Source organism: Telmatherina bonti, assembly GCF_933228915.1.
Source record: "Telmatherina bonti genome assembly, chromosome: 20".
Classification (NCBI taxonomy): Eukaryota; Metazoa; Chordata; class Actinopteri; order Atheriniformes; family Telmatherinidae; genus Telmatherina; species Telmatherina bonti.
In genome coordinates, this window is record NC_136618.1 from 11,661,779 (window position 1) to 11,688,193 (window position 26,415).

General features: G+C 41.8%; 1 protein-coding gene across 1 annotated transcript; it reads right to left on the reverse strand.

The window, feature by feature from the left end:
• Nucleotides 1-433: 433 nt before the first annotated feature.
• Nucleotides 434-16,375, reverse strand: LOC306770662 (myosin-6-like). The gene is made up of 39 exons (XM_079259555.1): nucleotides 16,330-16,375; nucleotides 15,922-15,968; nucleotides 15,605-15,816; nucleotides 15,363-15,506; nucleotides 15,115-15,271; nucleotides 14,998-15,025; nucleotides 14,804-14,909; nucleotides 14,637-14,729; nucleotides 13,709-13,772; nucleotides 13,369-13,467; nucleotides 13,175-13,278; nucleotides 12,957-13,095; nucleotides 12,718-12,836; nucleotides 12,468-12,617; nucleotides 12,202-12,372; nucleotides 11,729-12,038; nucleotides 11,572-11,651; nucleotides 10,531-10,736; nucleotides 10,066-10,189; nucleotides 9,852-9,988; nucleotides 9,519-9,774; nucleotides 9,206-9,448; nucleotides 8,814-8,990; nucleotides 8,588-8,733; nucleotides 8,410-8,500; nucleotides 7,934-8,323; nucleotides 6,424-6,550; nucleotides 6,182-6,300; nucleotides 5,898-6,094; nucleotides 5,643-5,826; nucleotides 5,394-5,559; nucleotides 5,176-5,300; nucleotides 2,095-2,403; nucleotides 1,806-2,009; nucleotides 1,428-1,724; nucleotides 1,018-1,122; nucleotides 838-933; nucleotides 632-766; nucleotides 434-555 (listed from the first exon to the last, which is right to left on the reverse strand). Exons 3-39 carry the CDS (start codon nucleotides 15,806-15,808, stop codon nucleotides 535-537), a joined length of 5,823 nt encoding a protein of 1,940 aa, XP_079115681.1. The 5' UTR covers nucleotides 15,809-15,816; nucleotides 15,922-15,968; nucleotides 16,330-16,375; the 3' UTR covers nucleotides 434-534.
• Nucleotides 16,376-26,415: the final 10,040 nt, after the last annotated feature.

A 26,415-nucleotide genomic window follows, 5' to 3' on the forward strand; every position in this document is an offset into this window, starting at 1 on the left:
TTGTGAGTTATCCTCTTAATATTCCACGATTCATAATTTCTTCTCCCATCTCACCATCCTGCCTGTTGTCCTCTGTTTGCTGCTTAAACATCAACCCATCAGGTCCGTTTACACGGCAAAAACTGAAATTCAAGTCAGATTAAAAATCTTAAATTGAGTACACTTATGTTTTTTTTTTAAAGGTAAGATAATTCTTAGTTTTTATGCCAGAGAATTCCTCTCATTTTAAGAGTATTTTTACTTGTTTTGGGAAGTCTTGACAAGCCAAAATTTCTTGTTCTGTTGGCAGATAATTTATCTTATTTTAAGCAACATTTACCTAATTTTTGTTTTTTTTTTTCTTGTTTTTTAAGGCGGAGTTTTTGCAGTGTAGCAGCTTTTCATTGTGTGCTTCAGTTTGTGTCGTCAGATGAAGGACTTCCAGACACAACTCTGCATGTCGGATTCAAAGCTTTATTCTTGTTTCCTCTCATGTTGCATGAAGGATAAAGAACAACTACATCACTACGGTTTCATCTGCTTACGGGAACAGTTTCACTCCTCATCGTGGGATTTCTGCAGAAGGAGAAAACATTTCAGACTCCTGACATGCCAGATTCGTTGAAGAGCCACATTTTGCGCGGTTACTCGCCTTGGATCCGGAGTCTCGGCTCTTGGCTCGCAGCTTGTTGACCTGAGACTCGGCGATGTCCGCCCTCTCCTCGGCCTCCTCCAGCTCGTGCTGCAGCTTCCGCAGCTTGCCGAGATTTACATTGGATTGTTCCTCCTGGAAGTCAAGGCGACGGTTTATACGTACACGTCCCGAAACTGGAATAAAAACGTTGTGTTTCAGCTTACAGCCTCCTCTGCGGCCCTCTTGTAGGATTTAACTTTCATCTGCAGTTTGTCCACCAGGTCCTGCAGACGACTCAGGTTCTTCTTGTCCTCCTCCGTCTGTTAAAGTAACAAAACACCTCTCTGATGAGGCTTTATGCTTTTATCGGCTGCTGATCAGAGTGTCTAAACTGCAGGATGTACCTGGTAGGTGAGCTCTTTGATACGTCTCTCATACTTTCGAACCCCTTTCACCGAGTCGCTGCTTTTCCTCTGCTCCATGTCCACCTCGTTTTCCAGCTCTCTCACCTATAAGATAACACTGCACATTAAGAAATAAATAGAATCTGGACACAAAATAAAACATTTTAAATAAAAGTAAAAATTAAAAGACATGAGAAAAAGCTCAGGTATGACCAGCGCAAAGAAGCGGTTTTAAGGTAAAAGTTGAGAAGAGGACCTAAGAGTCCTGGCTGGAGCATGTTGATGCAACAACTCTGCCAGATACGAGGGAGCCGAACCATTTAAGGCTTTAAAAACAATCAATAAAGTCTTGTACTCGTGTAAAAAAATAAAACCTGCTGTGACGTGACGTGTGAAGAAGAAGTTTTTACCCTGGCCTCCAGCTTCTGGACCTGCTTCTTGCCGCCTTTCATGGCGATTTGCTCGGCTTCATCCAGGCGATGCTGCAGGTCTTTGATGGTTTGCTCCATGTTCTTCTTCATGCGCTCCAGGTGGGCGCTGGTGTCCTGCTCCTTCTTCAGCTCCTCAGCCATCATGGCGGCGTCGGTGATGGCCTTCTTGGCCTTCTCTTCTGCATTCCTGCACTCCTGCACGGCCTCCTCCACCTCGGCCTGCAGCTGAGTCGTGTCGGCCTCCAGCTTCTTCTTCTGGTTCAGCAGGCTGGTGTTCTGGTGGAGGATCCTGGACTGTTAGCGTGCGGCGCTGGGAGCCCCGACCGCGGCTCGGGGATGCTGAAGCGGTCGGCTTACCTGTGAGTGCAGCAGCTGAACTCTCTCGCTGACATCCAGCAGCTCCTGCTCAGCCAGCTTGCGACCTCTCTCGGTCTGCTCCACCAGAGACCTCAGCTCATCCAGCTCGGCCTGGATCAGGTTGTTGCGCCGCTCCACGATGGCGATGTTCTCCTTTAGATCATCGTTGGCGCGGAGAGCATCATCCAGCTGCAGCTGGGAGTCCTATAGAGGCGGAAATTTAAAAACTAAATCACAAGGAGTTGTTTTTATGGCAAGTAAATAAAGCTGTCTGAGCAGTTAAATGAACCTTCAAGTGAGCGTGGACTCCTTTGAGTTGCTTCTGAGCCTCGGCTGCCTGCCTGTTGGCCTGGCTCAGCTGGATCTCCATCTCATTGAGGTCCCCTTCCATCTTCTTCTTTATTCTCAGAGCCTCATTCCTACTGCGAGTCTCCGCCTCCAGGGAGCTCTGCAGCGTGTCCACCACCCTCTGGTGGTTTCGCTTGGCCTGCTCCATCTCCTCGTCCTTCTCAACCAGCTTACGCTCGATGTCCGCCTTCACTTGGTTGAACTCCAGCTGAGCTCGAAGGATCTTGCTCTCCTCATGCTCAAGTGAACCCTAAAAGGCATAAGTACACCGACGAAGGGGTGAGAACCAGCTGGAGTCAGGGGTAAGTGCAGAGTGAAGAGGTGCAGGACTGTCCTGGGTCAGTCTGCATTCTCAGTGAAAAGGACAGAACTCTTTACCTCATCAGACCTGAGACTGTTTACATGAAAGCTGAAGCTTAAAGAGCAGCCGAAAGTGTGACCTGAACTTTGTACGGACTCTGGATGTGAAATGGCCAGATATGTCATCTTGTCTTGTTTTATTATTTATAACTAGAAACTCCTCCATGCAGACTGGATCACTGGAACGGTCTGGAACCAGGACTTCCTAAAAAGAGCATTAAACATCTGCAGCTCATCCAGATGCTGCTGCTGGAGCTTTAACTAGAACTGGTCTGAACACATCACACCAGTTTTAAAATCTTTACTCTGGTTTCCAGTCAATCACAGGGATTTAAAACCCTGCTGATGGTTTACAGAATCCCAGAATGGTTCTGGACCAGAATACATCTGTGGTATGTTCAGAGAATATAAACCAAGCAGAGCTCTTCAGTCCAAAGACTCTGGTCAACTAGTCCAGACCAGAGTCCAGACCAGAGTCCAGACCAGAGACCAGACCAGAGTCCAGACCAGAGACCAGACCAGAGTCCAGACCAGAGACCAGACCAGAGACCAGACCAGAGACCAGACCAGAGTCCAGACCAGAGACCAGACCAGAGTCCAGACCAGAGACCAGACCAGAGACCAGACCAGAGACCAGACCAGAGTCCTGACCAGAGTCCAGACCAGAGTCCAGACCAGAGACCAGACCAGAGTCCAGACCAGAGTCCAGACCAGAGTCCAGACCAGAGACCAGACCAGAGTCCAGACCAGAGACCAGACCAGAGTCCAGACCAGAGACCAGACCAGAGACCAGACCAGAGACCAGACCAGAGTCCTGACCAGAGTCCAGACCAGAGTCCAGACCAGAGACCAGACCAGAGACCAGACCAGAGTCCAGACCAGAGACCAGACCAGAGTCCAGACCATAGACCAGACCAGAGTCCTGACCAGAGTCCAGACCAGAGTCCAGACCATAGACCAGACCAGAGTCCTGACCAGAGTCCAGACCAGAGTCCAGACCAGAGTCCAGACCAGAGACCAGACCAGAGACCAGACCAGAGTCCAGACCAGAGACCAGACCAGAGTCCAGACCAGAGACCAGACCAGAGTCCAGACCAGAGTCCAGACCAGAGACCAGACCAGAGTCCAGACCAGAGACCAGACCAGAGACCAGACCAGAGTCCAGACCAGAGACCAGACCAGAGTCCTGACCAGAGTCCAGACCAGAGTCCAGACCAGAGACCAGACCAGAGACCAGACCAGAGACCAGACCATAGACCAGACCAGAGACCAGACCAGAGACCAGACCAGAGACCAGACCAGAGTCCTGACCAGAGTCCAGACCAGAGTCCAGACCAGAGACCAGACCAGAGACCAGACCAGAGTCCAGACCAGAGACCAGACCAGAGTCCAGACCAGAGACCAGACCAGAGTCCAGACCAGAGACCAGACCAGAGACCAGACCATAGACCAGACCAGAGTCCTGACCAGAGTCCAGACCAGAGTCCAGACCATAGACCAGACCAGAGTCCTGACCAGAGTCCAGACCAGAGTCCAGACCAGAGACCAGACCAGAGTCCAGACCAGAGTCCAGACCAGAGACCAGACCAGAGTCCAGACCAGAGTCCAGACCAGAGACCAGACCAGAGTCCAGACCAGAGTCCAGACCAGAGTCCAGACCAGAGACCAGACCAGAGTCCAGACCAGAGACCAGACCAGAGTCCAGACCAGAGACCAGACCAGAGTCCAGACCAGAGTCCAGACCAGAGACCAGACCAGAGTCCAGACCAGAGACCAGACCAGAGACCAGACCAGAGTCCAGACCAGAGACCAGACCAGAGACCAGACCAGAGTCCAGACCAGAGACCAGACCAGAGTCCAGACCAGAGACCAGACCAGAGACCAGACCAGAGACCAGACCAGAGTCCAGACCAGAGACCAGACCAGAGACCAGACCAGAGTCCAGACCAGAGACCAGACCAGAGTCCAGACCAGAGACCAGACCAGAGTCCAGACCAGAGACCAGACCAGAGACCAGACCAGAGTCCAGACCAGAGTCCAGACCAGAGTCCAGACTAAACATGGAGAAGCAGCATTTAGTTGTTACGCTGCAAACAGGTGGAATAATCTGTCAGTGGAGATTCAACTTTCACCAAATGTAGAAACTTTTAAATCCAGGTTAAAAACATTTCTTTTCTCGTGCGCCTATGCATGACATCTGCACAGTAACTTTAACTTAATTCTGCCTTTAATTATTTTAATATAATTTCTGATTTTTTTTTATGATTTTGCTATTTGTATTTTCTTTTACGCTTTTTTTTCCGTCATGCTTTTAATGTTTCATGTAAAGCACTTTGAATTGTCTTGTACATGAAAGCTACTATACAAATAAACTTGACTTGCCTTATTTCTTATATGTATCTTATTTTATGATGTATTTTTACATTAACCTTGTGTTTTTTTTTTACTGCACTAACACCGTGAAAAGCCTAACCAGGAACTGCGGCTGTAAGCCTTATGTACATGGCATCGGCCCCCTAAGTGGCAACGTATTCCTGTACTGTCTCTGCCAAATAAACAAATGAATAAAAAGTTTTAAAAAACTTTGACAAATGCTTTTTCTTTTTCCTCTTCAGCCTTTTGGATAAAACATAAAAGAAAGAAACGTTGCTTATTTTAGTACCTCAGCTTCCTCCAGTGCAGTTTGTATCTCAGCCTTCTCCTGCTCCAGCTGTTTACGGACCTTCTCCAGTTCATGGATGCTCTTTCCTCCCTCACCAAGTTGCTCAGTCAAGTCAGAAATTTCCTCTATTTTAGGTCAAAACAGAAGTATTGGCATTGACGAAGCTAGCTGCTGTGTTCTTTGCACCTTAAATAAAAAATGAAAAAGATTCCTCTTACCTTGGAGGTTCTTGTTTTCTCGTTTCATGGTCTCCAGATGATCCAGCGACTCCTCGTACGAGTTCTTCAGTTTGAAGAGTTCAGTGCTGAGAGAACGAGAGTCTTTCTGGGCGCTCTCCAGCTCAGTCTGGGATTCTTCGTACTTCTGCTTCCACTCGGCAAGAACCTGTTCAAGCATCAGACAACCACCATCAGACTCATCTTTTGTTTTCTCTTTTAGAAAATGTTTTCTCAGTCGTGCGCCGTCACCTTGTCAAAGTTTCTTTGCTTCTTGTCCAGAGCGGCAGCAGCAGCGTTCGACCTCTCCACATCCACCATGAGATCCTCGATCTCACCCTGAAGCCTGTGTTTGGTTTTCTCCAGGGAGGAGCATTTGGCGTTAGCAGCTTCAACAGCTTCTTCAGCGTCCTGCAGGCGCTGAGCTAATTTTTTCCTAATAGAGTACATGGAACAGATCAGGTGAAGTTGTAGAAATAAAAATCACAGTTTCCATTCAGTCCTTACTTTGCCTCCTCCAGCTCCTCGGTCCTCTGGATGGCATCGGTTTCGTACTTTGTCCTCCACTGAGCCACCTCGGAGTTTGCCTTGGACATGCTGCGCTGGAGCTCGGCTTTAGCTTCCTGTTCTTCCTCAAACTGCTCCCTCAACAAGTCACAGTCATGGCGCGCAGACTGCACCGCATGGGCAAGCGCATTCTTGGCCTTTAGAAAGACACACACAGTCAAATCCTCCTGTCACCACACTGCGCTCTGTTTATGAAAAGCAGCCATTTTTCAGGTGGTGTTCACCTTGATTTCCTCCTCCAGCTGTCTCTTCAGGTCTTCAACCTGCTGAGTGTAGGACAGCTTCCCTCTGGTCAGCTGGGAGACCAGCGAGTCCTTCTCCTCCATCTGCCTGGCCAGCTCACCTGGAAAAGCAAAGTTTAGTTTGCAGTGTGACCTTTCTTCTAGCTTATCTAAACATAACGCTGAAGAGCAAAGACCAGCCTGCTGCCGTTTAAACTTTCAGTTCAGTGCGAGTGTTTTGTTACCATTTTCAGTCTGAAGTTTTGCCTTCTGCATCGTGAAGTCATTGATGGTACGCTGAGACTCCTCTGACTTCGTCCGAAACTCAGAAAGCTGATCTTCCAGTGTGCGGCACATTTTCTCCAGGTTGGTCTGAATGAAAACAATTTAACATCAGAAGGGAAAAAGGGAGCTGGAAGAATTTACCAGGACATTAGTAATAACTGAGCTGCACTGTAGTTAGATTTCATTGTATTATTATGAGCAAACAAGAGTGCAGTGTTGTGTACGGTCTGGTGAATGAACCAAAAAGAAATGTCAACTTCACGTTCTTTCACAGAAAAATCATCTTGTGGGAGACATCAAAATGTTGGCAAAGTGGCAAAGAAAATACGGCATGTTGTGAATTAATTAATTATTTTAAAAAGAAAAAATAGGTTGAATTTGAAGATAAGTTTACTTTGTGATCTCAAGATGACAGAATAATCAGATCGTGGTAACTCTGCTTCTGTAGCCTTCTTGTTTGATACGTTTTTGTTTGTTTTACTATATTGCAAAATTAAAACCAATCTCAGCTTTGCTCATAAGTGTAGTACTAAGTTTGATTAGCCTAGCTTAGCATAAAAGCTATAAGCTGGCTAAATTCTAATGTCAACAAGCCTACTTGCTTAAAGTGAAAATGTTTTGACATTGTGTTGACAGCAGCTAGAAATGTGGGCAATAAGTTTAAAAATGCCTTGCTTATACTGAAAATGTTATGCTAACATGATGAGCAGAAGGCATAAAATCTTAATCATTTTCACTAACTTTGGTTATAAATCAAGGAATAAAACAACCCCTTTCAGCACAAAACATAAAGCAGCTAAAGCAGATGGGAATGGGATTACAAGCTAATGAAATACATGAATTAAATATGCTAAATAAAAGGTATGATGTTCATCATGGATGGATGAATATTTAGAGAAATTTTACCACACAAATATCACTATAATTATTAGCACCAAATGCATAATACAGAAAGGTAAAAGCAGCTGGTAATTGAGGCTATAAACCAACAAAAGCTAAACTAATGTGCTAATTACTGGTGAAACTGTCATGCGAACATGCTAAATATGCTAAATAAAACAACCCCTATTAACACTAAAATCATAATACGGCTAAAACAGAAGGAAATATTTCCACCAATTAACTAAACCAATTAAATTTTAGTGATGCTGTAAATCTCATTAATTATCATATTATACCATGTCATCATCATCATCATCATCCTTATTATTATTATTATTATTATTATTATTATTATTATTATTATTATTATTATTATCATCATCAGTAAATGTTTTTATTATCATTGTTATTATTATGATTATCATTATCATCGTTATTATTATTATTATTATTATTATTATTACTATCATCATTATTATTATTATATATGAACACCTATGAATACTTTGATGTAATAACTTGCAAATCTGATGTCATGAGCCTTCTGAAGTAATCTGATTTCTTTATCAACGAGACTGAAAACCGCACCTTAGTTTTGGCAACCTGCTCCATGTTGGAAACCACATCATCCAGCTCCAGTCTGAGCTCGCTTTTCTCCTTCTCCAGCTTCTGCTTGACTCTCTGCAGGTTGTCGATCTGCTCGCCCAGGTCGGCCACGCTGTCTGCGTTCTTCTTTCTCAGTGCAGCGGCTGTGGCTTCATGCTGCAAGGTGGCCTCTTCGAGGTCTCTGCGCATCTTCTGAAACTCAGCCTCCCTCTTCTTGTTCATTTCGATCTGAGCAGCGGTGGCTCCTCCTGCCTCCTCCAGCCTCTCGCTGATCTCCTCCAGCTCCCTGGCCAGGTCGGCCCTTTGCTTCTCCACCTTGGCTCGGGCAGCTCTTTCTGCCTCCAGTTCTTCCTCCAACTCCTCAATTCGGGCCTTAATGAAAGTCAAGACTGTCATGCATGTAGGAGTTCACATGCATTAAATAACAGCATGAAATGAAACGCCGTCAGTTCGCTTACCTGTAGCTCCTTCAGCTTCTTCTGGAGCTGAGCGCTCATGGCTTGTTCATCCTCGATTTTACTGAGCTGCTGGCTGATTTCAAAGTCTTTCCTACATTCGGAGACAACATTTCACGTGAGTAAGCGGTTCCTAAGCAGAACAAATCTGCTTGGTTTGATGTTAACAAGCAAGCTTTACTTCTTGAGTTTCTCCTCCAGCTGCTGCTTGTCATTCTCCAGATCCATCACGTTCTCCTGGGTCAATTTCAAGTCGCCTTCCAGTTTTCTCTTGGCTCTCTCCAGATCCATTCTCACCTTCTTCTCTTGCTCCAGAGATCCCTCAAGCTAAAACACATGCAGAACATTTATTTCACCCGCTTGTTTCCAAACTGTCTCTGTTATCTGATCCAGTTAAAACTGCTCACATCGTCGACTTGCTGCTCCAGCTTGGTTTTGGCCTTGCTCAGAGTGTTGACTTTGTCCTCCTCGCTCTGCAGATCGTCCAGCGTTTGCTGATGAGCTTCCTGAAGGGCTTTCTTCTCCTTGGTTAGCTTAGCGATGATTTCATCCAAACCTGCCATTTCCTCAGTCAGGTTTTTAACCTTAGAAAACACATCACAGGCAAAATGTTGAGTTTCATATCAGAAATATTCCTTCTGAGTTTTTGTTAAAGGTTCCTCAAGTTGCACCGGCGTATTTACAGTAAGCTGTGAGCGTTCACACTGTCATAATTCATGCCTGATTGTTTTTCCTTGCCCTGCTTTCTGGATAATAGAAGAACATTCAGTCTTGTTTGTTTGTAATTCTCTAGACACACCTTGTTCTCAGTGGCATGCTTCTCCTTTTCCACTTTGGCCAGAGTCAGCTCGAGGTCGTCGATGTCCTTCTTGAGCTCCGAACACTCGTCCTCCAGCTTCCTCTTCTTGGCGGTCAACTCCGCGTTCATCTCCTCTTCATCTTCCAGCCTCTCTGTAAGCTCTTTGGTTTTAGCCTCCAGCTGGATCTTGCTCTTGATCAGACCTTCACAGCGTTCCTCAGCATCTGCAAGATTGTCTTGCTCCTATAAAACAGAAAGATTGTGATTCCCTGCAGGGTTATGGAACTGCTGCAGGTAAGCTGATGGATCTCACAGATTGGACTTGGAGCTGTAGGTCGTTCTTTTCTTGGAGAAGGGTAACCATCTTCTCCTCCAGCTCTTTCTTGCGGGCTTCTGATTTGGCGTAAGCCTCTTTGAGCTTTGTAAACTCCTCCTTCATGTTCGCCATCTCCTTCTCAGTCTCGGCTGACTTCAGCAGAGGTTTGATCTTGAAGAACATCTTCATCCAGGGCCAATTTTTGACACCCATGAAGGCGCGGATGTTCCACTGGATCACCACTAAGGCGTCCCTGTGGATGACGTCACAAAGTTGGAGTGAATTTCCAGAGTAAGCTCTGATGTTTTATCCTAAGCCGTTGGCACCTACCTACGCTCAACAATCTTCTGGAACTCAATCCTAGCAAGCAATCCTCTGGATCTTGCTTGAATTCCTGTGATGATGAGAGCTAGACGATCATCTCTCATCTCCTCCAGAACACCCAGAAGACCAGCTTTGAAGAACACCTGATAGGTGCAGAAGTGTTCAGGTTTCCCTACTAAACACGTCAGAAAAAAGTATTTAAACATTCAGCAGAGCTTACCTTCGTGTGTCCAAGCCTGTACTGGTCATGATCGATGTCCAAAGAGCCCAAAAGTTTTTCCGCTGCTTTTTTGTTGTCAATGAACTGTCCCTCGGGGATAGAACTAGGATTCAAGATGCGATACCTGAAACAATACAGGTACTTAATAATAAATGTCACTGAAAAGTTTAGCTCTCCAACGTGTATAGGTCAATACAAACTTTGTAATACAAACAATAATACAAAATAAATAGAAAAATCAAATAAGAATCCAGAATATCAAGGGGAGGATAATATCTATCTTAAATGCTGGACAAGACAAAAAGAAAATAAAATAAAAGAAAGGTTCTTATGGTCCTGTATTGTATGTGACTATCACGGCAGGGTGTGGCCGTTTGGTCGTCCAACAGGAGGGTAGATTGGATCAGTCCTGTTGCCTCAAAAGTCTGTGAGAAAAAAGCAATAAATAGACACTGATTTTCTTGCCTTTGCTTAAAGTCTCCATACTGGATCCTGTTGGGGAATCCCTTCCTGCAGATCCTGATGCCTTCCAGCACACCATTACAGCGCAGCTGGTGCATGACCAGAGGATTCTCCATCGCCCCGGGAGTCTTGGTCTCGTTGGGGATGATGCAGCGGACAAAATGAGGGTGAGTTGACCTGAGGTTGGTCATCAGTTTGTTCAGGTTTTCCTGTGAATGGATCGACTGGGTGGTTAATTGTGTGATACATCAAATGTCTCATTAACTAAATGTAAGGTATAAAAACTGTCAGAATTTAGATAAATGAGGAGAATAAAGTGATTTTTTTTCACTGTTGTGACAAGACAACTGCATTCCCAATATAAGCTTCTCCTACTAAGATGATGCCAAATTCAGATTTTTACACTGTTTATCATTAGGAAACCAAAACTATGTTAAATGTAATTGTTGGACTGTGAGAGGAAAAAAATTAATCTCAGAAGACAAGACCAGATGTGTTTCATTTTAGAAAGAACAAAACAGAAGAGTTCTTGTTCCCAAGAAAAATGCATGAGCAATTTTCTTTTTTAAAAATAAAAGACAGGTAAATTAGTAGGGGTTGGAAAATCAAATCAAAAAATCGAAAATTGGGATTCTTTGCTTCACAATTTTAAAATCGATTTTTTTTCTTTGTTAAAAAATAGATTTTTCTTTTTTTCAAATAAATAAAAATAATACATTTTTGTCATTTTTATTGATTTCTATTGATTTTTTACTTGTCTTCTTGGGCATTACAGCAGCTGAATGATGGTCTGGCAACTTTGTTGTTTTTTCCTAATTGAAATCAAGAAAAATGAGGAGCAAATACAAATTTTTATACTTTTTTTTTTTTTAATCTACAAAAATCAGCAATGTTGAAGAATTTTGAAAATCGCAATTTAAATCGAATCGGCACCCAAAAAATCTGAATCGAATCGAATCAGGACAAAAGCACAGCTCTTTAAATTTGTCCCTATTTTAACAGACTTTGTTAGAGTGCAGCTTTGGACGTTGGTGGTATTTTTACCCTGTGCAGAGCAGACACAGTCTGGAAGGAAGAACCTTTCTTCTTCGCTCCCTTTCCTCCTTTGCCTCCTGATTCCTGGGCTGTATGGAAACAAATAAAGTGATTATTTCTTTTTGGGTAAATAAATGACTATTAGATTTGGTCAAAGAAGCCTTACCTGAGTCTGCTCCTGCATACCCAGCGAACAGCATAGCCAGTAACTTCAGAGTGGACTTCTGGTAGAGTCCGACCACAGTCTCATTCAGTGGGTCCTTGTTCTTCACCAGCCAGTTACTGATGTTATAATCCACCGTACCAGCGTAGTGAACCAGGGAGAAATGAGCCTCTGGCTTCCCCTTGACAACCCTGGGCTTCTGGAAGTTGGGACTTTTGCCCAGATGATTGTCGTAAAGTTTGGCTTTAAATGTTGCGTCACTAGCTTTGGGGAACATGCACTCCTCTTCAAGGATGGACATGATGCCCATGGGCTACAAAGACACAAACGCAACACAGAAACGGTTAATATCGGTATCTGCAAGCAATCTCTGCTGAGATACCCATTATCTGAATACCTTCTGGATACATCAGGGGCTGCTTCTCCTAAAGCTCATCAAACAACACAACCAATAAGTTAAACTGGAAATCACCAACCTTCTCAATGAGTTCAATGCAGGCTGCCAAGTCCATGCCAAAGTCGATGAACTCCCATACGATACCCTCTTTCTTGTACTCCTCCTGCTCCAGCACGAACATGTGGTGGTTGAAGAACTGCTGCAGCTTCTCATTAGTGTAGTTAATGCACAGCTGCTCAAAGGTGTTGTACTGGAAACCAGGAGCAAAGACAGGGTCAGACTTCACGTGCAGCTTCAGTCGGGTTGACGAGTGTCTGAAAACCTCTGAAAACCTTTAAACCTTACGTCGAAGATCTCAAATCCTGCAATGTCCAACACACCAATGAAGTACTGGCGGGGTTGTTTGGTGTCCAGTGACTGGTTGATTCTCACCACCATCCACAAGAACATTTTTTCGTACACGGACTTAGACAGAGCACCGATAGAGTAGTACACCTACAAATAAATCATAAAACAAGAAGATTTCCATTTGAATTTTTTAAATTCTGCGATGCCCTACAATGAAAAGCCGGAGAATCATCTCATTTCACTTCACCTGCTGCACACTTTGGCCTTTGGTGACCCATTCGTTGCCTACTTTCACCCTTGGGTGGCACAGACCCTTGATGAGGTCAGCAGAGTTGAGGCCCATAAGGTATGCCACTTTGTCTGTGTCTGTAAATGGATGTTGCGTTGCGTTATTTTATCTCAAAGATACTGAAATTGCAGATAGTGTTGTTACTTTTGTTAGTAAGAGTGAACATTGGAGCAGGTTTTGTTCCGGTGAGTTTATACCCTCTGTGCCGTCGGGCTCGGCCTGTTCCTCTCTCTGCTTCTGTTTGAACTTCATGTTTCCATAATGCATGATAGCACCAATCAGCTTGTAAATGCCATTCTTTTCCTCTTGGGTGAAGCCCAGGACATCAAAAGCTTCCTAAAAATGAATCAAAATTGCATTTTGGAGTTTCTTATATACTTAGATGTGCGTGTATTCCCACTTCTCATCCACTCACATCAGTAGCCATCAGCTCCTCTGCATCATTGATGGAGGCTACAGTTGTCTCTCCTTGGGAGATGTAACAGTAGTCATAGGGGTTGTTGGTGATCAACAGCATTTCTGTTAAAGGGCAGCAAAAGATCAGCCTTGGAGTTTGTTTTGTATTTATAAACTTCATTTCTATATTTTTTTTTAGCCCCTTCATCTCACCCAACAATTCTGGCTTCCTCTGGGACAGAATCTGGTAGAAGATGTGGTAATCTCTCTCAGCCTTGAGCTGATAAGTCACACGGGATTTCTCCAACAGATCTAGAAGAAATAGAGCAATTATAAAGTTGAAATAGTAGAGACTATTTTAGTCTTTTCTGTATTTGACCACATTATCTGTTGGTTAGTGCTTTGCTAAAGCCGTACAGCTCAATACTATATAAACCACTGGCTGCTACTGTGAGACATTTTACAGAAAGTTATGTAACTTGGCTCGGTAGGAGTATTATGTAAATGATAATGAGGTGATCTGATTATCCAGGTTGTGTCACAGTTTACTTACATGTCTCAATATCAGCTGAGGCCAACTTTCCACTCACACCAAAGTGGATTCGAATGAATTTGCCCTGTTAATTACAGTTCAAACTTATTATTTGCATTTCATTATTTCTTTATTTTCTCTCACCTGAACAGTGTTGAGGTTTTGAAACTTGAGCAAGCTACAGTTGTGCTCATATTTATTCATCCCCTTTTATTAAAGAAGGAAAAAAACAGCTGCCTGTAAAATAAGCTGAACTTGTCTGAAGTAATAATAAATAAAAATTTTATGAAAATAACTACATTATTTTCTAATTCTGGTTCAATAGAAATATTTTTTTTAAAAAGCAAATAAATAAGATAATTTATTACATATTACATCACTCATAAACTAATATTTAGTTGAACAATCCTTTAATGTTTCCACTCCAGTCAGGTGTTTTCTGTTCCTCTCAGTCAGACTTCTGCACCTGTTGACAGGTATTTTGTCCCACTGTTCAACAGAAAAGTGCTCTAATTTGTCCAGGACCAGTTTGTTTGTTTGTTTGTTTGTTTTTTTTCTTCAACTCAGTTAAATGAAAAAACAGTGTCTTATATTACTAAATTATTCATTCATTCATTCATTCATTTTCTGAACCGCTTAATCCAATTCAGGGTCGCGGGGAAGCTGGAGCCTATCCCAGCCGGCTTTGGGCGACAGGCAGGGTACACCCTGGACAGCTCGCCAGTCCATCGCAGGGCCACACAGAGAGACGAACAACCACTCACGCTCACAGCCATTCCTAGGGGCAATTTAGAGTAACCAATTATTACTAAATTATATTTTTGCAAATTTTTAGTTATTGTTCCTTTTTTTAAGTCTCCAGTTATTTGAGTGACTGCTGTAAATTCAGCCTTTTCTTTCATGAAAAGGGATGAATACATATGAGCACAACTGTAATAAGAAGACTCACAAATCTGGAGGAGTTGTCATTTCTGATGGTCTTGGCGTTTCCAAAAGCCTCCAGAGCGGGATTGGCCTGGATGATTTGATCCTCCAGGGTTCCCTGTGGATGCCAGGAGTGTTAAAGGTAACTTAAAATAGGTTTTTCATGCTTTGGATGAGTCAGACCAGACAAACCTTCTTCTCTTGACTTGGATCTTTCTTGCCAGAAGCAGCTGCGATGCTGGCAAAATACTGGATGACTCTTTTGGTGTTCACAGTCTTTCCAGCACCGGATTCTCCACTGGGAACGAGAACGATGTGTGAACTAAACATGAACAGCATAAAACCATGACGATGAAAGCGGATACGAGGAGTCGGGACGGACTTACGTGATGAGGATTGACTGGTTTTCTCTGTCTGAAAGATTGAAGGCAACACTCGGCGTTAGAATTGTTTTCCTTAAACTTCCACTTGGTGTCACACCATTACATTAAAGGCGAACATACCAGAAAGCATGTACTGGTAGGCGTTGTCAGAGATGGAGTAGATGTGAGGAGGAGCTTCACTCCTCTTCTTTCCTCTGTAGGCTTTGACCACCATCTGATCGTACACCGGCAGCCACTTATAGGGGTTGACAGTCACACAGAACAGCCCTGAGTAGGTCTGTGGACAGAGATTCACAGCAAACACTTCATTTATTTAATCAAAACTTCCACAGAACGAAGAGATCTGCTGGTTCAATGACATTACTGACGTAGATCATCCATGCTGCATAGCGCTCTTTGAGGTTAAACAGCACGGCAGGCTCGTGGAGGAAGGTAAACATCGCCATGTCCTCAATTTTATCGAACTTCGGCGGGTTCTGGGGGTGGACATCTGCCTCCTTAATGGTGACGGTCTGAAAGTTTTTACCAAAAGAGAAGATCTCTGTTTATGTTGCTGTAAAAGTTCCATCTATTCCATCTTCATCAGTCAGTCAGCGTCTGATGCGCTTACCTTTCCAAACTCCGTTTCAACAGTGACTTTGTCACCATCTCTGCTGGAAATTAAGGCTTTAACGTATTCCACCTCAGGGTCGGGCACGAAGCAGTTTTTCTTCATGTCGAAGGGCCGGGTCTGAGCCTCGAGGCGCTCCTTGTCTGATTTTCTCAGGAAGGGCGCCGCTGTCCCAAACTCCGCCATGATGGCATCGCCAGACATCTTGAAAGCTGTGAATAAATAACTGGAGTTAAGCATTTATATAAAACCAGGTCTGTTCTAGTAATTAATTTTCATTAAAACAAATATAAAAAACACATTATATAGCCCTTTACCTGTTTTTACTTCCTCCCCTCTATGACTGTATGGTTGTGTGAAGTCCCTTCAAACACAAAAGCAGCTTTATGACTAAATCCCTAAACTCATTGAATTACTTGGAAATTTAGCATTTCAACCAGTTATTCTGATACCAGAGAATATTAGAAGACTTTAAACCATTATTACTTCCTTAATATGATAAAATCTAAACATGTAATTAGTAAGAACTAAAGGTGTCTTCTCATTTTTATTCCAAGACCATTTCAGCCTAATGTTTTAATGACTGTTTGGAAAAAATTGATGATTTATTGGAGTAGCATGCCGAGGCACTTTCTATGTCCAATAAAAAGAGCAAACATAGTCCGCTGCCTGATAAAGAGCTAAATTCAGTGACAATAAAACAATTAAAAAGTGTTCATACTTACCTACAGATGCTCTGCTCTTGCTGTTACTGCTCTTTGGGATCTCCTCTTTTTATACATCCAGGAGGCAGTGCTTCGTCACACGGTCGCCCGATAAGGACAGAGAAAGAAAACAAAGGATCAGAAAAGGGAACATCTGTATTTGGAGACAAAGGTGTGGACAAGTTGAACTGCTGCGTAACCATTGGCTGCTGAACCTGAAGCTTATTAGCAGCTCCTGCATCAGCATCTATTTCCATCCTGCCTAAACAATGAAAAAATAAAAAGTATTTTTAGCTTATAAATAAAGATGGGAGTTATTTTTAATGGTTGAAGCACGTTTTACTGTCAAATAAGAGAGATTTTATCTATATTTTATTAACCTGGAATGTTTATCACAAGAAAATTAATAATATAAGTCTGTTAGAGCTCTTCTTGAATTGATTTCAGATCTATAAAATGTAATGTTGCCCTCAGTTTATGTCTGAGTGACTACCGACTCTATTGTATTGTCCATGAAGACAAAGATAACCTTGTGAATGTTTCACATGTATTCTTCCTCCCTAGTCCTTCCTTGCCACCCAGTGGACCCCAGCGGACCCTCATCCTTCTATAATAAAACATCAAGCATGACAGCTGTTTGCTGTCAGATGTCTCTGCAGCCATAGGGCGTGTAAATAAATACGTTCAGCCACGCTTAGCGCTCACCACCTCCCCTATTTACTCAGTAGTCACCACAGCAGGGTCGATGCTGGTAATAAGTGTCACGTTAACAGAGGAGATTGTTAAGTCATGTGTTTATTGAGTTGACCACCTGAAGACCTCCTCAAGAAGCGCACAAGCTCTGGTGGCATTAATGGTTTCACACTTTGGCGTTGGGTGTCACCTTGCAGGCCTCGACAGTTGGCTGTCTGCACCCGACGTACCGCTCCTCAGCACATCAAGGCCATCGCTGAGGCTTTCATTCCCAGCTGTCTTGTGTCTCTCTGCAGACTTCAACACCTAAGCAGAATCCTCATAAGCCCCCCCCCCATAGCCCCCTCCATGTGCAGCAGGCACCCTGATGGGCTGTTTAAGCTCAAACATTTGCTAAAGCTAAACATAAGCTGCATTTCATCATGTTTTCTATTCAATAACCAATGATTGGTGTATGTGATAGAAACAGAGTTGCAAGACGTGCCAGAGCAGAGAAAATGTACATGAAGCAACTAGGAAACCTGGATGTGGCAAGTGAACACTAAAGATTCATGTTTGCATGAATTAATCATGCAAAGCTCGGGGTTTTGAACTCAGCTGCAACCCAAAATGCTTTTAATTCACCATATTCTATTTATTCCATTTCAGTGATTATTGCTACCACAGACTTCTCCATGGCAACAGAGAATGAGACTTATTAGTATTCAGATGTACTTCCAGCAAAATAGATGTCTGAAATAATAAATTTAAGATACTCTCTATAACTGCTAGAGGCTATATAAAGTCTCTGCTTATTTCCACAGACAACCAGGAGTGTATGGAATTAAATTAAAACAGTATCATGGAAGAATTTACAATATCAATCAACATCTAATAATTATCTAATAATCTCTCTTACGAGTTATCATCTCAGTTAGTCTTCTTATAGGTGCTCCTTATGATTGTCTGCTTTGTTTTCCTACAGAAGACTGATTTTCTGTACAGTTTTTTTTGTGTTTGTTTGTTTGTTTTTGTTGTGGTAACTTGTGTGTTTTTGTCTAATTTTCTTCCCCTAACTCTCTCCTTCTCTATAAAAATTTTTATGCTTTCTTTCTACATATACAGTATATATAAATAACTCACTCCCTATGTAAATATATTTTATGTTTGTAAATATGAATATAAATAAATAATTGTAAATACCACGGTAAGAAGGTCGCTGGTTCAATCCTCAGCTGGGGGAGGCTCGGTCAGTGGCCTTACTGTATGGAGTTTGCATGTTCTCGCCGTGTGTGCGTGGGTTCTCTCCGGGTACTCTGACTTCCTCTCACTGTCCATAGACATGCGTGTTAGGTTAACTGGTTATTCTAAATTGCCCCGAGGAGTGAGTGTAAGTGGTTGTTTGTCTCTTTGTGTTGGAACTGCAATGGACTGGTGAGCTGTCCAGGGTGTACCCTGCCTTTTGCCCGGACACTGCTGGGTTAGACTCCAGCTTCCCTGCAACCCTTGATTAGATTAAGCGGTTTGGATAATGGATGGATGTAAATACCAGTGAATGTAAATAGGGTCTGGCTGACTGATTAACTGACTGTGGAGAAGTGGTAGGACTTGAACATGGTTCCATCCTGACTTGTGTAGATAGATAGATAGACAGACAGACAGACAGACAGACAGACCTCTGGTTGTCAGCCAATTGCTTCCTGAGCGCAATTTCTTCAAAACAAAAAAGGACTGAGAGGACTGAGAGGTGTTTATGGTCTGATGTCATCTTCTTTGTCCTTCAGCTCGAAGAACAAGCACATGGCTTTAATAAAGCTCCTGCAAATGTCAGCAGCTCATTGAAACAGACTCTAAAGGCCAAGTTACACAAAGTCATCTATGACTTTTACTAACTGGCTTCATGTCTTTATTCCTGACTGAAAAAATATTGAATTAAATGCAAAATGACACCTTTAGGAAAAAATACCCCTTTATTCAAGATGGTTTTGTTTACCTATTTGTCTCCATGTTCACACCCAATGACCCAAACTGGATGTGAATCATCATTAGCGGCGCAGCTGTTGCCGGGTCGCCATTGTATACGCTGGCACGGTTAGTTCATGCTGTAACTCCACACTGCACATCTTGTTGGCATGGCATTGTTTCCTTCCATTCACCCTTCAGAGGACAAAGATAAACTTGTGAAATTGTTTTGGGATTCCTTCTGCTGAGCTTAAGTGAAAGAAGAGTCCTCTCATTTATCCTGCTCAGCGGTGGCAACCTCTGTGATAGTGTGCAAGTTTCTAATTTTAAAAAATTAACTGGATTTTTTTCTGTCATACAATTAAAATCACGAGGGAAAACTAACCCACAAGCAAAAGTGTCCTTATAATCAATCATCCATACATTCAGCTTTGATGTCCATTTATTTTTCCATGTATAATGAAGCTGAATAAGTAAGGGATAATGCCCGACAACGTGTCCATTATCAGAAATTAATGGACGACGTGGGGGCATGAACCGTCCGATGCGGTTGCCTCCGCAAAGTCCATTAATTTCTAATAATGGAAACCTTGGAGGGCATTATCCCGCTTATATCATGGTCACTCACAAAAGAAATAATATAAGATCAATTACTAATTTTGTTTTTGGTGTTAAAATAATGTTTTCACAAGAAAGGGCAGAGCGAACTATTTGATGTCTTTTGTTGTGGCGTTTCCAAGGTAACCAGATTTGAGCGCACCGTCTATGGAGCGCACCTGCACCACGTTCAACAGCAGATACAATTGCAACAAATACCTTCTCTCCTGCTTCATCCCAGTCTTGAAAATGATCAAATTCACCAAATAGATTGAAAGAAACTATAAAAATAACTCATGTCACTGTGATGTCTGACGTTGTCAGTCCAGATTTTCTTTCAGCCCGTTTGTCGCTAACATTTTTGTTGCCACGGTTACCAACTGCTGTTTGAGCCAGGGCACTGATTTAGAACTATTAAGATGTTTGACGGAAGTTTTTTTAACTGGTGTCCATTATCACTTTTTAAACGACAACCTGCAACCAATCAGAATAAAGTATTCACCCAGACCATGGTATAAGTCATTTTGAAGCAATGTGTTATAAGATTAACGTCTGCTGACTGCGGTATTTAAAGGGAAACTCTCTGAGTTCACAAGTCAACACAAGGATCACCAAAGCTATTTCTACACTATGCAAAGTGTTAGGCTGCTTGCAGGGTGATAATTTGTCTCAGACATAGCCGGAGAAGAATCACCTCCTCCAAGACCTCTGCACTGTGTAACAAGACTCTTTCAACACTTGACGGCTCCATTCTCCAGGTCTTAACCTCCAGTAGTCTTTACATAACTTTCCCTGTCTGCAGCCCTGCGCTCGGCTGTTCTGCAGCTCTGTCAGAAAGGCTCCACTTCTGACATGTTCTTCGTGGCAGCTGAAATGTTTGTCTGGAGCGACCTGAACAACAGGTTTCAGTGTACATAGAGAGGCCTTCTGGGATTGCACGCTGGTGTCATTAGCAGGGTGGAAGGAATTTATCTGGATTTACTGAAAACATTCAAGTCTCTGAATGCGGTTTAGAGCAGCGGTTCTCAACCTTTTTGCAACATAGTAGTACCCCTTGTAAAATATTTTTTTAAGCCACGTACCCCCTAACCACTGCACAGTTATTTTGGTTAAGAAAAACATGAATACAGCAGTATGTCATTTGTGTTTGGTTTATTAAACTTTTAACTGTCCAAACTAATGGAAATCTCGACGACGCCTCTACCAGGACTCCATTGTTTGCGTTGTCAAGGCGACAGTGACTGACAATTATGCTTTGGCTGGTAACGGAAGGGGTTAAATTCACATCGGAAAGTGGGATAGGAATGAAATGGTGTAAATCTAAATGTAAATTCAGTTTATGAATCTATACTTACATTGGATGAAATATGTTAAATATTTATATAACATTATTTTTTATATTGTTTTGTTTAAGGATGTTTTAAAGAAAACATAAAAACATATGTTTTCAAAACATTTCATGTACCCCCTGGAATGCTTTGAAGTACCCCCAGGGGTACACATACCCCTATTTGAGAAACAGTGGTTTATAATATAATATAATTTCTTATTTAAAAGCTAAAAAAGGTCATTATTGCTGTTTCTCTTGTATTTTACAGGGGGTATTTTGTAGTGGCGGCTTTCCAGTAAAGTATACGTCAAGGAAAGTGTTTTGTCTCTCTACAAGGTGAAAGGTGGTCCAATGTGGCAGGAGAGAGAATGATGGCCTGTGACGACCATCTTGCCCCATACCTCAGCTTTCACACCTTATCTTTAGAGTGCAGCTCTAACCTTGAGGGCATTGTTGTGCTACCAGGGTGGAACATACCAATCTGTGTTAAGATTCTCATTCCCAGCTGTCGTCACACAACCTTGAGGGCTGCTGTCCTTTGTCTGCAAAGACAAAATGGGTCAGATGGCATGAACAGTAGCTTCTGACAGCCTGGTGCTGCGTTGAGACGTATGGAATCTAACAACGTGCAGTGAACGGCAGAAAGATGAACTTTATTATCAGACTGTGCAATATTATGATTTTCTATCTGACCTATCTGAAAGAGCTACATCTCAAACTCTACAGGCTTCTGTTAGCATGTTGAATGTTAAAGTTCGTGGCAGGATATTTAATATTGTATTAAGAAGCTTGTTTTCAGAAGAGCAGATAGGAGACACCCACTTCTCTCTAAAAAATAACATGAAGCATGGTTTAGGTTTATAAAGCTGCATCTGAACAACCCAGAAAACCTCTGGAACAACATGCTTCGTAAAGGCTAAAGTGGAGATGTGTTGTCGTATCTGAATGTTTAGCATTATTTTGATACCCAGCCCTGGCAAGTACCATGACTTTTCCTTATGCCTTCATACATAAAACCCTAAAAATGTTGGAGAGTCTTTTCACATACCCGTAAATATGTCGTAGAGGGTCATGGAATTGATGAATTACTTATCAGCAAAGTGGAATTAATCATGTGATTGTGATAAACATGTCCCAGTTTGTAATGTCTCCATCTTGTGGTTCTCTAAGGTACAGTCTGCATTTACATCTTATTGAAGATGTGTTGTGACTTCTAAAAAAAAAAAAAAAAAAAGAGCTGTGACTAAATTAGCCTGTTAAAATCATGACATCAAAATAACCACATGATGGAGGTCTGCCATAATGTATATTTAATGTAATGTGTGTGTGTGTATATATATATATATATATATATATATAGATATAGATATCTGGAATCGAAAGATCTTTTGTTTATTTGAATTCTCCATACCCCATGAAGTCAAACAATGTTCGAGTTGTAGCCCACTGTGGTGTCTTTTAAGGTCAAAAACTTTATATTTTAATTAAAAATAACACTGAAATATTAACTTATTGCAATTTCATTTACACTGTCATTAAATTGCATTGCTTATTACTGATTTATTTTCAGTGTCAGGTTGCAGAACATGGCTTATTGTCATTTTAATTAAAATTCCATTCTGTACGACAATAATTTCCCTCTGGGATAATAAAGTATTTAACTGTCTTCATGTAAAATCATTTATCATAAAGCAAGCAAGACTTTGAAAGATCTGTGACACTGAGTAACGTAGGGGGCCCCAGAGGTTTAAATAACTGCTGAGTAACCTTCTGAGGGGTTACGATAGCTGTCAGGCATTAACTGTCTGTGGAAACATGGTACAAGGTGTTAATTGAATTTATGTCAAAGGATTCCTTTACTGGACCTTTAATGCCACTTGAGAAGCTCCTTAAAATGTCACAAATTCTCACTTGGCTTAGCTTTGACCTGGCAGTAAGTCAGCTCCCAGTTATATCCTGATGTCCAGGTTTCAGCTGTCTGCTTGCTGTCTGTAGAGGTTCTTCTACAAGACAAGGTCTATTACTGTACGACAGGGAGACAATTGTTACTGATAAGTAGGTGAAGATACCTAGCTTATTTCTTCATTTTAGATATTTTTTTTATCGTGTATACACTATGCCAATCACGATAAAATGAAATTTAAAAAAGCCCTTATATGGTCATGGTATGTTTTATAAATCTAATTATACTTTCTGTTGAATCAAACTCAGGTTAATTTGACATACAGAGAGAAAATATTGTACTTTTTTAGAAGTAAGATGAGAATATTCAGCAAATTGTTAGCTTAGCTTAGCATAAAGCAATGAGCTAAGCAAGCTTGTTACCATACAGCCCGCTTTGGTTAAAAATTAGTTAAACACAACTGAATGTGCAGCGATCTTTTTACCTTGTATCCAAAATGGAATAATGAAAACTGTTACTACATTTTGGGGACATTCATGCATTCATTCGTGATCTGGGCCTATCCCTGCAGTCTCTGGGCATAAAAACAACATAAAAAAGCTATTTTAAGATTACACTTTTGAGAGAATATTGTCCAAAGCAAGAGAGATTTTGAGCAATATGCAAAACCATCTCAGCCCAAGTACAGCTGTACAGATTGTCTTCTTTTTCTTAAATAAAGATACTTAAATGTACAGAAACACCCCCTGTTAATGCTGACTGGGTAAAAATCAAACATCAGCCAATACATATATCACTATAAAAAATCACAACAATATCTATGCAGACAAAACAACCAAAGACCCATGAAACCTTTACATTTTATTGAATTTAATATTTTGAACTCACATGTTTTTCGGCCACCAGATGTCACTGATGTGATGTGTTCAGAAAGGTCCAAGAGATCAATTCTTTTATCCTGAGTAATCATTCCAAACGATTCGATATCTCAACGCGTCGATTTCTGCAGGACTACTAATAATCACATAATAACGTGCATCTTTATTTAGTACATTTTAAGAGCAAAATTTATGTTTTTATATTTATATTTTATTTTTAAGATAGCTAAAAGACATTGTGGGTCTGGGATGGCCAACTGTTAGGAGTTTCCCTGCTGTAACCACATAGACTGTATTTGCTAATTACACACATGTATACCAATAGATGTCGACATCTTTTATATTTGAACTTGTTGCAAAGTATTTGGCAGCCAACGTTACTAGTGTTTATCTAATATATTTGTTTAGCTTAAGCAGGACACCACTACCTCACTGTGTTAAAGCACAAGAAATATTCTACTCGTCTTGTAACTAACATCTGTGTGCTAGTTGGCGTTAGCATCTTACTTTTGAACAAACATAGTAGCTTTTGTTATCTTCAATTGATTCAGCTGCGAGTGATTTCTACACTGTTTGATCGATATGTTGGCATCAGTACATTTTTTTGGGAAGGTGAAAAATACACCACCCAAACCTAAGTGTTGTTGTTGTTGCTTTGGCATTTTGCTCAGGAAGAGCTTGCCAGCCCGTTATCTCTTAGTTACTGTTGCTAAGGTATGATTGGTCAGTGACGGTTATTGGTCCGTTTGTCCCTGATTGTTGATAGCATTAGCGCTCGCTAGGGATCTTAATAGGTTTTAATGGTTAATAAATTTTAAAATACTGTCTGTGACTTCTAATTCTTACTCTTATTTTCTGTAAGGATACAGTATGTTTTGAAGATGTGATTATATTTAGAGTTTGATGTTTAGTGGACAGAGTTAAGCTAGTTCATTTTAGACCCTGTGTTAAGCTAAGCTAACAGGCGTTAGCAGGTAGTGGCGTCCTTTCATGACCACTGTAGTTATTACTCTCCCAAAGTGTGTCACTCTACAGACATGTTAAAATGCCCAAACTGCCATAAAAACAGAAAGGAAGTTATGCAACCTGGAATAAAAGCTTAGACTGAAGCTTAATCTCTATGAGAAGAGAACAAATAAATTCCATACTACCATCCGTTATGCACAGAATAATCACTAAATGATAAATGGTACTATTTTGTTAGATATGTTTTTCCTGGTCAAATTATGCTGTGTTCTTATGAGATTAAATGCTTTTCCCTTTGTAATCTTAAATGTATGCCTGCTTTTTAGAGGGGTGACATATAAACTAAAGGGCCTATAACATAATCTCTTAAGAAGTCAGCCATGTAGAAAAGTAATTTTCACTTAAAATAGCTCTTAATTTCTTTTATTTCTATACTTTGTCCTTTTTGCCATGCTCTGTATTCCATTTAAATGATCAGTGCAGACCAAGAAACTCACACTTAACCAACTTGAATCTCTGTCTTATATACTGTTTCTATATCAAATACAGCTCAGAGATGAATGTGTAATGGCTCAGGAGATGGGACCCAAAAAAAACCACAAAAAAAACCCAGAAGACCTCAGGACTAGGTTAAAGATTTTATTGCCAATTACTGGGGTTGAGGAAGCCAATTCTAGAGGGGCTGAAGTACCCTTAGAGGATCCAAACTGGGTCCGGCTTGTGACGACATGAAGATTAGTGGAATTGCACACAGGGAGAAGCCAACTCCAGGGAGATATGATGTCCAAGAAGACAAAAAAGGAGTTCCTCTCAGCAGAGATAATTGAGAGTTTGTCTAGTATCCAAAATCCAAATCCTAAAGCCAGTCCAAGGTCCATACACCAAGTTGACTCACAAGGGGAAGAGATAAGGAAAAACGCTAGGCAGGCAGGTACTCAGGAGAAGGAGAAAAAGGGCAGGAATACAGAGTGAGCAAGAGCATTAACGTAGACTGGAAACGAACAGAGAACATCTGACAATCTGGCAACCAACATCCTGGGCTTGCTGCTTGAATAGAGGGAGGCACAGGTGGAAACCATCAGCTAATCAGTACAGGAGGATGCCTTCAGGGACAGCTGGGAAAAATCATGACCCCCCCCGGCGACCCACCAGGCTGAGCAGGATGAGCACGATGGAAGCGAGCCAACAGAGCAGGATCCACAACATGGCGAGCAGGAACCCAGCAATGCTCCTCAGGGCCATACCCCTCCCAGTCCACCAGGTATTGGAGGGCCCGACCTCGGGGCCGAGAACACAGGATGCGACGTGGAAGATGTTTTCAGGGGCATCTGGGAAAAATCATGACAGAATGTGATTGAAGTAAATGTGCAGCATGGCAGATGTGACTCTCACTGGAACTATGAGGTCTAACTTGTGTGACATCTCTTTTCTACATGAACACAAAATAACCTGCTGACAAGATGTTTATGTTTATGTTCACTGTTGTAGACATATGCAGCTGGCATTTCATGTTGTTTTTTAGGATTATTTCAATCAGATTCATTGTCATTTTAAACATTATTTTTATTATAAAAGAAGCTGTGATGGAATTGAACTGTGTATCGACCAGCATATCAGTTTAATGGAACTTTTGTTTAACCTGCCACAGTCAGTTCATGAGGAGATATTAAAATGTGTGTCCCTTTTTTTTTTTTTTTTTTTTTTGTTTACAATGCTATAGTTTGGTGGAGAGCTTTTCCAGCAGTCCAGCTGGCAGGTCAGATTTTCACAGACAGCGAGAGGGATTTTCAAAGCAGATT

What these genes read in the sequence shown, in the direction of transcription:
- LOC306770662 (XM_079259555.1), bottom strand. Translation starts at nt 15,808, where the DNA reads ATGTCTGGCGATGCCATCATGGCGGAGTTTGGGACAGCGGCGCCCTTC. An exon ending in AGCATGCCACTGAGAACAAG is followed by an intron (nt 8,991 to 9,205) that starts GTGTGTCTAGAG and finishes GTGTTTTCTAAG; the next exon opens with GTTAAAAACCTGACTGAGGA. An exon ending in AGCTGGAGGAGGAAATCAAG is followed by an intron (nt 6,095 to 6,181) that starts GTGAACACCACC and finishes GTCTTTCTAAAG; the next exon opens with GCCAAGAATGCGCTTGCCCA.